This window comes from Sminthopsis crassicaudata, chromosome 1 (assembly GCF_048593235.1).
Source record: "Sminthopsis crassicaudata isolate SCR6 chromosome 1, ASM4859323v1, whole genome shotgun sequence".
NCBI lineage: Eukaryota > Metazoa > Chordata > Mammalia > Dasyuromorphia > Dasyuridae > Sminthopsis > Sminthopsis crassicaudata.
The window spans coordinates 729,112,020-729,125,328 of record NC_133617.1 but is presented as its reverse complement, the minus strand read 5'-3'; the positions used below and the strand labels follow the sequence as shown (position 1 = coordinate 729,125,328).

The 13,309-nt window shown below is 44.8% G+C and overlaps 1 protein-coding gene across 17 annotated transcripts in view; it reads right to left on the bottom strand.

Annotated features, from left to right (window-relative positions):
* MAGI1 (membrane associated guanylate kinase, WW and PDZ domain containing 1) overlaps positions 1–13,043 on the bottom strand; it is a 696,381-nt gene extending 683,338 nt beyond the window's left edge. For 12 of the 17 annotated variants that reach the window (XM_074284156.1, XM_074284158.1, XM_074284157.1 and 9 more), the window contains exon 1: positions 11,724–13,039. In XM_074284156.1, coding sequence (XP_074140257.1) covers positions 11,724–12,033 — 310 coding nt within the window. In that variant the 5' untranslated portion in view covers positions 12,034–13,039. Of the gene's footprint in view, positions 1–11,723 lie in introns of all 17 variants that reach the window. The other 5 variants (XM_074284160.1, XM_074284171.1, XM_074284169.1 and 2 more) reach the window with 3 other exon arrangements.
* Between the last annotated feature and the right edge of the window lie 266 nt (positions 13,044–13,309).

Sequence of the window (13,309 nt, the reverse complement as noted above, 5' to 3'; positions counted from 1 at the left end):
CTAATTCTTCCCTTTCATAGCTGTTTGACCTTGGAAAAGTCCTAAGTATGACAACAGCACCTCCCTCACAGGGCACTTGAGAGTCTCAAATAAGATAGTATATGTAAGGGACTATCCAAACATCAAGGAACTATATAAATGGGGAGGGGGAGGGCTATTGTTATTAAAATATAGGAATATTGTAGTTCCATTGAGGTTAAGGGGGCCTAAACAAGACAGAGTAGCTTGTGTATTACTTCAGGATTTAGAGTATTCATGATTGCCTGCATTTATATAACACTGGAATTTTTGCAAAGTACTCTGCATATGTAAATAGATATGCATATGCATGCACCTACTTATATAACACATATAGTATATATGTGTGTCTGTATATAGCTCTCTATATTTTTTTATAGTTTAGTAATTTTTCAGTCATATCCAGCTCTTTTACGGCCCCACTGGAGTTTCCTTGACAGAGGTACTGGAATAGTTTTCCATTTCCTTCTCCAACTCATTTTACAGGTGAGGAAACTGAGGCAAACTAGATTGCCCAGGGTCACATAGTTAGGAAGTATCTGTGGTTAGTTCTGAACTCAGGAAGATGAGTCTTCTTGATTCCAAGTCCTATCTAAAGTACTTCCCAGCTACCCCATTTCTAGATGTAGACATCTATAAATCTGATCCTCAAATACCCCTGTAAGATAAGGTACTTTGACTTTACATATAAGTAAACTAAAAATGAGAGAAATTAAGTAAGCTATACAGAATAACACAGCTTGTAAGCATCTGAGACAGGCCTCAAAATCAGGTGACTCTGACCCTAAGGAGAGCACTGCTATACTGTAGGGACACACAATACACTGCATTATAGCGGCTCACAGGAAGCAGAAACATGGAGTATCATCAAGCTGCTACCTCGAGCACTGGCAAAACAGGGACTCCAGAGGCTGCACAGCCAGTGTGGTTTGAGGGGAGTAAGGGGATGTGATGGGTGAAGGGAAGGGAATAATGTGGTATAATCTGTGTTAGACACTGTGCTAAACATTTTACAAATACTGTCTTACTTTCTACAATCCTTGGAACTTGGTATTGTTATTATCCCCTATTTACAACCAAGGAAACTGAGGTAAACAGAGACGATATGACTTACTCACAGTGCTGGTAAGCTTCTGAGGCCAAATACAAACTATACTCTTGCCATCTAACTACCTCTACTCCTGATGGTTTCTCAATGACTTCACAGTATTTTCTAAAGAATGGGAATCAGGACAGCTAGAGGTCAGCCAAATCTGGGGCCCTAGCCAAGACATCCCTTACTGACCTCACCAATGCTCTGAAGCCCCTTGAACCCAGGGCCAAGCCCCCAAGGACTCAGGGATTAGAGGGCAGAGCCTCTGGCTCACTACCACTGAATTAAGGTCAGCCAGCCCACCCATCGAGAATATGACCCTTTTGATCTACTCAAAAGACTGAAGTTGCTACAGGTACACTTACAAGAGCTGGAGAGCTCTGTGGAGAAACAAATGTAATGGCAGCTTCCCGAAAGGACATTACAATCATGCAGATGAATTAAAATCTGTCTGGGGAAGGAAATCTCACCACCTCCTAGTAACCTGTTTCGGCAACACACACACACACACACACACACACACACACACACACACACATAATTCTGCAGCCAAATCATTACCATAAAAAGTAGGAAAGAAAAAAGGGAAATTTAAGGAAGAAACTACTGAGAAAAAATGTTGTGGTTTTTTTTTAAACTAGTCTATGGCTATAATTAAACTGATAAAAAAAATTTTTAATATATAAAAGGGAAAAGGATGAGGAGTCCGTATCATCCTTGGCATCCTATCTGCTCCTGGCACCCCCGTGGTTTTATTCAACTGTAAAGGGTAATCTTGTATCCACTCAATGCCACAATTTGCCAAACAATTTCTTTTTAAAAAGGAGAAGAGAAGCTTATCTCAGGATCATTTTTATCTAAACTCCACAGCCTATACAATGAGAAATGAAATATAACAACTGTACAAAAGGAATGAAATAATCTCAAATAATAAAAGATGGGAACGAGATGAATAATACTGCCAAGTGATATTTTAAATGCTACATTAAGGTTTAAAAAGTGCTTTACATAAATTTTCTCAGTTGAATATAGCAAGAATGAAGTAAGATGTACCATATGTACTCACGATGAGATAAGTATTAGAGGTATTACAGATGAGGAAACTGAGTTTTCAGAGATGTAAAGATCTGTTACACAGATGGGAAGGGGGAGAGATTGGGTTTGGATCCATGTCTCTCTGACTTTGGGTTACGTGCCCTTTCACATTGAACACATTGAAAAGCTACCATCTTGGGGAAGCTAGATGGCACAGTGGATAGAGCACCTGCCATGGAGTGAGAAGGACCTGAGTTCAAATCCACCCTTAGACACTTGTCATCTGAACTTCCTGTCCAAATGTTTATAGGAAGCCTAATAATGCTTTGAGGTTTGCAAAGCTTTTCTAAATATTTCCTTTGATCCCCACGATGACCTTGATGCTATTATTATCTTCATTTTACAAATGAAGAAACTGAGGCAAATATTAGTTTAAATAATTTGCATAGAATCACAAAGTGAGTACATGAAGCTACATTAGAACTTGGATCCTCCTGGTTCTATCTACCTCACTGCCTCATATATGTAGAGCAGAGCCTAAGTTCTCCAATTCCAAATCCAAGGACTTTGTCCCCTGTGTGGTACTCCCTCTGAAGCTGAAAGTCATGAGTCCTTTTTTAGAAAAAATACTGAACATTAAGGCTGCTGACATCCTGAGTAGCAATAATGCTGAAACATTGCTCCTAATTATATGGTAATTGCCCTTTAATGCCCCATGGTCCTGCTGTCCATAAAGAGGGAGACAGCCTACATTGGTCCTCATCTCAGACAGGCTGAAAGAGTCCATTCCTTGTAGATGTGCTTCCCATTGTATTAACAAGAGGGTTAGGGTTAGGGTTCTTCTCTAATTCTAATTCTAATTCTCCTGGAGATAGAAACAAGAAGGCTGTGGGCTCCAAGCTCACTGCATGCCCACTAGAGTTCCCCAACAGCCACATTCTGGAGCTAGAGAGGGGCTCCCTACACACTCCAGGGGCACACTCCTCAGAACTATTTTCCCTGGGAAGCCATTCCAGAGTAAACTGGACATTGCCAGCGTGATCAGCAGAGCTACTTTGTCCATCATGGCCAGAACATCACTCCCCGACCTTCACACACATCAGTCTTGATAAAACTCACCAGCATGGTTAAGGGAAAGGGCACTGGATTATATGCCAGAGCCAGGTTTCGGTGTAAGCTCTAGAACAGAGGCTGCAATAAAGGATGGGAAAGGAACTGGACCACCAAGTCAGTAGAATCCTTCAGCAGAATGCTCGATTAAAATGCCAACTGATTCTCCTCATCTCTCTGGTGGGCGTCCATCACGTCCTTGAAGACTCCAGCTCCATGTACCTTATACAGAAAGCTTTCCCAGGTGCCTTCCTCTGGAGCTACTTCTAAGCCACAAAGCCTTGTAACAAGGACATACTTCTAAATTTCACATTAAGCTGCACAGATCACATAGGACCTTCGACTCCATTGAAGCTACATTTGATGTCTGAGAAAATGGGACGTCCTTCATACTTTCAATGAGGTCAATTTAGGGAATAAGTAGGTACTTGAATCTGGACTACAGACTCCAAATGCAGTAATGCTATCAGAGTATTCATTAATTCAGTATTAATGTGATTTCATGGATCCATCAACATGGATTCTCCTTTCATCAATATGTCAACATTTTTATATTTGGGTGACGGTGATCAGTCATTTTCAGTCAAGTCCAACTCTGTGAGCCCATTTGGGGTTTTCTTGACAAAGACGCTGGAGTGACTTGCCATGGCCTTTCCTGACTCATTTGACAGACAAGGAAATTAAGGCAAAATGAAGTAACTTGCCTAAGATCAAACAGCTAGTTAAGTATCTAAGGCTGAATTTAAACTCAGAAGACAAAGTCTTCCAGATTCTAGATCAAGCTCATTTTTACATTTACTAGAGTCTTTAAAAAGACAAGTTACTTGGAAATAGATCCAACTGGATCAATTTGGATATTTAATTTAATATCCTGCATTTTCTGTAAGAATTAAAAAGTTTATAACCAAAATAAGAAGAGAAGGGCACTTAAATCCATACAAACAATGCTCACAATCCGGAAGTCAGTGATTTTCCATTTTCATGGAATTTTCAACCAGATTGGGACATTCTAGATTTTATCGACTCCAATCTACTCTCTTTAGAATTAAGGACAATGAATGAGATAAAGAAGTTGGTGAATATCCAGGATGAGAATATTGATCCCTAGAAAGGAGTCATAACAAATTATACCTAAGGCTAATACCACAAGTTTGGGGACATTTAAGTAATGGCACACAGTTGTCTAAACTTAAAGCAGGACATTAATATAGAGGGGTGAGGGTAAGGGTTGCTGAGTGGTGAGCTACTCTGGCTTTCATAGTTTCCCATTTTAGTAAACAGGAATCTGTTAACTAACAAGTAACTCATATTTTTATGCAGCTAGAGGACTTTAAGTGGTGGCAGCACCCTTTAAATCTGTGCCCAGAGGCAAAGCCCCAGTGGCCCCACCCTAATTCCAACACTGCTCATATTTTTCCCTACTATGTGGATTGTATTACATTAGCTACCTGCAATTTAAGCAGGTGTGCCTTAGCCTTCACTTCTGAGGAGGATTAATGGAGTTAAAAAAAAAAAAAAAAACTCATTTTAGGGTAGTTTCTACACATAAAGTAGGCCCATGACACAGAAATTAAGAACAACATTTCAGTAAGGTTTTAGGAGTCACTTTTAATCTAGAAGGGGGAAAAGCAGCAGTTGATGTAATATTTAACTTATTAAGACATTAACATCAACCCTTCTAACCTCCCTAATGTTGTTTCCTCATCTGTAAAATGGGTGGGTTGGACTATATAGCCTGAAGTCTCTTTCAGGAGTAGAATTATGATTCTATAATTTGTCTTAACATACAAAAAAAAAAAAAAAATGGCCTTTAGATTGCATATCAACACACACCCAAATGGACACAGCAACTTTTTAAAGGGGGAAGGCTTCCATTATTCAAACATAGTGGAGAAGGCAGCATCCCGCCTGTGGTAAAGACGTGTCAGAATATTTTCACATACAACCCTGTGAGGAGGGCGTTTCCGCTCTCCTTGGCGCATATATCAATTCTGGCATTTGCAACTGGCTGTGTAATGGATGCCAGAAGATACCCTAGCCAACAATATTACAATTTCACTGTGAGGTCAAGTTAACGTTTCTCCAGGAAAAGAAATAAAAAACCCTATGGTAAATAGTACCTTACAAACTATAGCACAGCCAGGTTGCCTGTTCCAATAACTGGTATTTTGTAAAGTTGCAATCTCCTTAAGAGACACCAAAATTAGTGTGAAGGAGAAAATGATCTTTTGGCATCACAAATAACTACAAGCAGATTGATTTGAGAAAATTTAGCGGGGAGGGGGGGAGAAATCTGTTCAGAAATAAAGGAGGGAGTAGGGAGGAGAAAAAATACAGAGAATCAAATGGCATGTGAGTTATACCATTTAGAAACTCATGCTAATGTCATCGACAAGAGCCTGCTCAAGGCAGAAAGCGCCCCAAGTTCCCAGAATGTTGCCATGTTTAAGGATAAGGACCTGAGGTTTCAGGCTTTTTGAAGTTGTTGGGTGTTTCTGTAGATTAGCATCAGTTCTACAGTTTAGGAAATCTGCTTAGGGACTTGAGGGATTAAGACAAAGTCATGGGAGATCACACAGCAAGTTCCTTGTCCAAGCAGGACCTGAATCCAAGTTTTCCTGATTCTAAGGTCAGTTCTGGACCCTCTAGGGATATAAAGACAAAAAGGAAATTAACTGCCATCTAAGAGCTGGAATTCTCATCAGTAACTTATAATGGAGTGTAATATGATAAAGAGGCAGTATAGTGAATGGATGGAGAAGTAGCCTTAGCTCTGGGAAGAGGGAGGTTTTGTGACCTTGGCTAAAATCACTCCTCGGCATTCCAGGCAACTCAACAAGACTTTTTGTCATGTCCAACACGTTGTGACCTCAGCACTCCACACCCCTCTATCCTCCACTATCTCTCAAAGTCTGTCCAAGTTCATGGTCATTGTTTCCATGACACTACCTGTCCATCTCATCCTCTGCCATCTCCTTTTCCAATCTTTCCCAACATCAAGGTGCTGATCCACCTGGGTAGAGAGAGCAGAGTGACTGTGATCCCTGGGAATTCCCATAAGCCATTGAAATCAGGAATCTGGCTAGCAACTATATACATGCATGCATACATAATTATACAGATAAAGGAATACATTTAAAAAACCAAACGCTACTACTAGCTGACATTTGGGTAAAGGTCTTAGCAACATTATTTCATGAGGGCCATACAACTCATTACAAGTATTATATTTTCTAAGTAAGGAAAACTATCATCAGACCAAGATTTGAATCCAGGCCCTTTGTGGCACAGTGGATAGGACTGCTGGATTCAAGTCACTGACTCTCATGGGGCTTCAATAGGTTCATCTATAAAATGGCAATTTAACAACGATAACTACCTCATGAGAAGGGTGAGAATCAAAAGGTAATGCATATAAAATGCCTTCCAAACCGTCAAGAGTTGTGTAAATTCAGCCATTGTTATTTTATTGTCCTGCTTTTCCTTTCCTAACAGGAAATGTTGATGAAGGACAAGAAGAAATCATCAGGAAACTGAAAACCCAAAGGAGAGTTGAGAGGTAGAAAGGTAGGCAGCTGGATGGATGGCTGAGTGGAATGAGTACTGGATTTGTGATGTGAAAAGCCTTGAGTTCAAATCTCAACTCAGATATATACAATAGTAACTTGTATGATCTTAGGTAAGTCACTTAACTTTCTACTACCTCTACAAAATAAGGCTTAGAAGGTTACTTTCAACTCTAAACTCATGATTCCATAAAGAAAATCTTCAATGGTGGGCAGTCAGTGCTATAGCAAAGAAAGGTAGTAGGCAAGGATTCTGTTTGCTTCTGAAACATGTACTTTAAAATATGTAATTTAAATAATGTATATAATATAAATAAAATAGTGTAATTTTTAAAAACAGGAATAAAAAGACAAGTCTTGAAATAAGTTTTCTGTGATCATAAGAAAGGGGAGATGGCATTTAAAATAAGACACACAACTGATTTGCTATGGAGATATTGTCATATATTTCAATGTGTGTGTTTTTAACCACACAAATCCATAGGACAAAGAAGCTTGTGTGTCAAACTGAACTAATCTATCAGGCAAAGGAAGAGTTTTCTTCAACTTATTCTTCATCTAGAAGTTTCAGTTCCTGTATATTTTACAAACCACAAAGTCACCTGGAAAAATAGGTAACCACCCTATCTGTAAGATTCCATTTAGGGAATCCACTGTCATGCTGCTAAGTATTAAAAAAAAAAAAAAAAAAGTCTTAAGATTTGTTTGGGGATTTGTGGACTTGGCTTCCATACAATTCTAGAATGTAGCTACAAAAAAAAAAAAAAAAAAACTTTCTTCATCATCCAAGCTAGTTTATCTTTTGGAAGACCAGGAAACAGCTTCATGGAGAGAAATCAACTCTCTCTAATCCAATAGAGGCAGAGAAGTCCAATGGGCAGAGCTCTTTAAGTCAACACAGGCAGTTCAGTCCAATGAGCAGAGATCTCTAAACCAACAAAGGCAGTGCGGTTTAACAGGCAGAGCTCTCTAAACCAACACAGACAGTACAATGCAATGGGCAAAGATTTTTAAGCAGACACAGGCAATGCGGTCCAATAGGCAGAGCACTCTAAATCAACACAAGCATTTTAACAGGCAGAGCTCTCCAAACCAACAAAGGCAGCGCAGTTTAAAAGGTAGAGAGCTGAATTGGGGTTTTGATAATATGGATCTGAACTCCAGCTTTGCCACTTACTCTCTGTATGACCTTGGACAAATCAATTCACCTCAGTTTCCATTTATAAAATGAGAAGGTTGGATTTGATCCTTACAGTCCCCTACAATACATGCTAAAAAGGAGCATGGTATCAAAGAAAAAGCATAACCCCTGAAGCCTAAGGACCTAGATTCAAATCTTATCTCTGCTGTTCACTACTTATATCATCTTAGACAAGTCACTTCATTTTAGGAGCCTATTTTCTGAGCCATAAAACGAGGGAATAGCACTAGATGGCCCAGAAGGCTCCCAACTTCTGATCCCATGACCTAAGTGACAGAATTCGAAACCAGATCTCTCGGCAGTCCAGTGCCTTCTCTCCTGGGCACCCTGCAGTCACAGAAGCCTTCAGCAACAGACAGGGGCTTTCTAGGCTGTGCGCTATGAAGATTTCTAGGTCAAGAATCTAGCACCAAAGTAAAGTTCACCTTCTCTCCTAACCACCAAATTCACAGTGACCACATCTGAATTGTCCATTTTAAACATAAGCCATGCACAATGCTAAATCCCAAGTTAGCTTTCTATTCCACTCAGGGGAAGTCTAAACAGACTTCCATCTCAGGCCAGTGCATGCACAAGGAGGAATAACTAATCATCTATTACCCTGAGTAGAGCAGAATTAGCAGTGTTAATCTGGGCCTGTCCTACCCCCACCCCCTCAAACATAATGAGCTAAACCTGGGATTGGACCTGCCAATAACTGGGCAGCCAACTGTCAGACATATAGATGATGCAATCTACAAATCAACGTCATGTAATAGTGGAAAAAGCCCTACATGGGAGTTGTCAGGAAACAGGATTGCTGGTCATAGTACTGAGTGATCTCCATTAAATTATCCATGTTAAGCAATCCAGGTTCTAATCCTAAAACCGTAGTGGAGGGGCTGGATAACTTTATATGAGTGACAAAATGTAGGTCAATGAACTTGACTTGAAGCCCTAGCAAGGTAGAGCACAAAGACTGAAAAGAGGAAGACCTGGAATCGACCCTCAGACACTAACTAGCTGTGTGACCCTGGCCAAGTCTTGTTTGCCTCAGTTTCCTCATCTGTTAAATAAACTGGAAAAAGAAATGGCAAACCACTCTACTATCTTTGTCAAGAAAACCCCAAATGGGGTTCCAAAAAGTCAGACATGACTGAAATGACTGAACAATAAGGAAAGGGGTGTTCAATGAACAGATAACATTCCCTGGATGAGCATTTGTTGGTGATGCCTTAAGAGAAGATGCTCAGTCAGAAGGGGATTGGACTATATGTCTGGGAGGGCACTTCTCACTCAGAATCTGTGATTCTGGCCAGATCTCCGGGCCTTGGCTTCTTCCCTTATAGGAGAGATTTAGTAGGATGAATTCTATGGTTCCTTCCAGCTTCTAGCATTCCATAAGCCAATGATGCTGTCATTCAAATCCTTTCCTCCTTTTCAATGGCCATCAGCTTCCTTCATCCCATTAACATCTGACATTCAAGCAATATGTGTTTATTAAGAACCTACTAAGCACCAGTTCCGATGCTGGGGATAGAAAGACAAAAATAAAACAATCTTAGCCCCAAAGAGGTTTCCATTCTATTGGGTGAAGACGTGTATGTGTGCATGTGTATATGTCTATATGTATAAATTTATGTCTCATTTCTTCTCTTTCACGACTTGGCCAAGATCCATCTCTAAGCTTATGGTTATGATGAGATCCAGAAACTTCTCTATTATTTTGTTTCTGAAATATGATTTACTCTAATTGATAGGCTTTCCTCTTTCCTTTAGCAGTTCCTCCATCTCCAAAATCTTTTCCAGGATTACTCATCTCGATTACAACTAATAAAATAGGCTTTCCTCTTTCCTTCAGCAGTTCTTCCATCCCCAAAATCTTCTCCAAAATTACTCATCTCAAACACAAGTAATAGAATAGACTTTGCTCTTTCCTTCAGCAGTCCCCCCATCCCCAAAGTCTTCTCCAAAATTACTCATATCAATTACCACTAATAGAATAGACTTTGCTCTTTCCTTCAGCAGTCCCCCATCCCCAAAGTCTTCTCCAGGATTGCTCATCTCAATTACAACTAATAGATTATGAGAAGAGGAAGAAAGACGAATCTTCAGCTCCCCTCCTCTTAGTTTCTTAGAATTTAAAGCCAGAAAGGCACTTCCCATTCACCATCTCCTATACCTCCATCATATAGACGAGGCATCAAAAGCCACAGAAATTAATAGCTCGCTCAAGGAAATGGCAAATAGGGCATTCTCCGATTTCAAACTCAGTAGGTCTCTATTCTTGCCCAATTTGTTTATTAATTAAGAGTCATCAATTCCTCACTTTCTTCTGAACTAGGCTACCCTCAATCTCATCCAGACTTTGAGCATCAAGAAAGTCCTCTTCTCTAGGAAGGAAACGTGTTCTATTCAGAAACAGAACAGACTGCAGGCTTTGCTTAGTCTTCCCAGGGTCCATAATGATGTCCCAAGAACATTCGCTCACCCCCTTTCACAATGAGACCCTGATCCTTGCCCACCGCTAGCCCCCAGTGCGACCCAGGCAGCCTGGGCCCAGAACTGTATGGCTGTCACGCTTTCCTTTGCAGTGTGCCAGCAAAGGAGGATGGGCTGTTCTAGGCTGACTGCTGCTCTGACTCAGAATCTTTATGCCTTAATGAGACAGCTTTGCCAACTCTGTTGCCTGCAGAAAGATGGCACAAACACTATCTTTCACAAGTGCACTGGATTCCAAGGCTTCCCTGCAGACAACTTCATTCTAAAGCACCCACCCACTCACACACCCCACCAGCACCAAAAAATATCATCCCAGGAAGTGACCCAGGGAAACTTCACAAATACTTGGAGATACAGCTTTCTTTTGGCAACCCCCAGTGACAGACAGTTGCCATCGACCAGAAACATTCCAGGACTGGGAGAAATTGCCCCCCCCCATCTGTGAAAGCCCTCCATTCTGACTCAGCAACTTGCAAAGGGGTGGGGGGTGAAAGGAGAGCCAGAGCCGGACCCCCAGGCCAGCTAGGTCAAAGCCGGAGTCCACCTTTTCCTCTTAACCCAACCGCCTCCAGCATTTGCATCCTGTCATTTGGCCCCACAGGTGTCCGTTAAATGCAGAGATCCAGCCCTTCCTTCCAAACTTTCTCTAACCTTAATAACCTGGATAACTCCCATAGGGAAGAGTTTCCTGGCACTGGAAGCCCGCTGTGTCTCTGAAATTAGGAAAATCTGTTTTAACCACGTCTCCAGAGGGATACACGGATGGGAGGGAGGGGAACAGAAGGGAGTGGAACAGAAGGGAGAAGGGGGGAGGGGGGAGCGCCTCCGCCGCGTTCCCCTTTTTTGCGGGGTAACACGTACGTCAGTCTCAGCATCCCTACCCAGCCTCCCCCCGGGCTAAGGGTGAGGAGCACTTCGCTGCTAACTTGGACCTGGGGCACTAGAACAGGTTTGCCCAGCCCAACAGCCAAGCCCCGCAAAGTTCTTCCAGGAGGTAAAGGCCCTCCGAAAGCAAGGTGAGAACTTGGATTTCTCCGGGGCACCTCGGGGAGTCTGGCTCCGCTTCTCTGCCTCCGGGGCAGGAAAGTGGCCGGAGGTGTGAGGCGCCCCTCGGCGTGGGGGAGGGGCTCGCAGCCCCGGCTTCGCTTCCCCGAGGCTGGGACGGGAGAAGGGGGAGGTGCCCCTAACAGCCCCGCGAGCCTCGGCGCCTCCTGCTCACCTGGTCTGACGGCCTTGAAGGTGACGGACTCCTTGCAGCTTTGGATAACTCCCAACACGTCGTAGCGGGGCAAGCCGGACACGCGGACCCCGTGCACCTCCAGCAGCAGCTCGCCCTCGCAGAGACCGTTGCCCTCGCCGCCGCTGGCGAGCCCCTCGGCGTCCGGCTCCACGGAGCCCACGTAGGGGAACTCGCCGTACTCGGCGCCCCCCAGGACGGTCAGTCCCAGCTCGCCCTGGGGCCCCCGGCTCAGGGTGCACAGATGCACTTTCGTGGTCCAGTGATTCTTCTTCTGGATGACTTTCGACATGGTCCTGGCCACGCGCGCGGCGCCCTTTCACCCGGACCCCCGGCACACACTGGAGTGCCCGCGCGAGCGGACCCGCAGATTCACGGGAATGCGAAACAGGTGGCCCCGGGTCGCTGCAGCAGTCGGGAGCCGGCGGATCAGCTGGGGCGCCGAAGGGGCATGTCCCCAGAGGGCACCCCCGAAGGCAGAAGCGTACGAAAGAAACTTTGCCGGCTCGCCCTCCCCCAGCTCAAGCCATCCTTAGGCAAACTTTCTCGGCGCCTCCGGGCTCCCGCCCCTGCCAGCGGCCAGCTTTGTTTGCATTCCAGTCCCCGGAGATCCACGCTGCGCAAGCCGGCCCGGGGCGCCCGGGGACCGCAGCCCGCTCCGGGCCGGTGCCTTCCTCCTCTCCCCGCCGGTCTCTCCGCGCGGCGGTCTTCCTCTCGGAGCGGTCGCGCTGCCTCCCGAGGCGGCTTTCCGAGAGCGCTAGCCCAGCTGGACCAGTGTCCCCAGAGCTCAGCGCCCGGCTCTAGTGGAGGGGCACGTCGGAGGGGAAGGAGGAGGGAGGCGGGAGGGAAGAGACCGCGGCCCCTTTAAACAGCTACAAAGGCTCAGCTTGTTTTGTTACATTTCATTCTATTCCGTCCCACCGAGCTCCACGACCGGCGATAGTAAACGCGCGCGCCTGCGCCCTGGAGCCGCTAACTCCTTCCCTGCCCCCTCCCCTTCGGAGGAGATTCCAAAGTTCTTCCCGCTGGGTCCTAACGCCGCTCCATTGCCGGGCGCAAACTCCCCTCTTCTCTCTAAGGCAGCGGTCCAGCAATTTAGGAGAGGCTTGTGGCTTTTCTTCCCCCCACCCCCATCCCCGATCAGTGTCTGTTTTCAACTTTCTCTCTCTCTCTCTCTTCTACCTGCACGATTTGGAATGAGGTTTAGTCTGGCCCGGGCTCGGCGGTCCGGGTTCGGGTCCCTTGGCTCAGCGGGACAGGCAGACCGGGATCCAGCGCGCAGGCACGCCGACCCTGAGCCTATTAACCTCCCTTGGCCAGTGGCCAACCCGGCTGCCAGTCACGGAGCCGGCCCGGCCCGCCCCTCCCTTTCCCGCTTGGACTCTGACTCCCGAGGCCAGCAGGGGAGGCGTGGGGACGGACTGCGCAGGGCAAAGCCAGCTGATCTGCCCCACTGGCTGAGACCTCTTCCCCTGGCCTTGATCCCTTGGCCTTAGGGACAGGCGGCCCCGGGTGGTCAAGGCCCCTGTTAGGGGCGGAGGGCTGCGCTCTCAGCTCCATTCTCCATC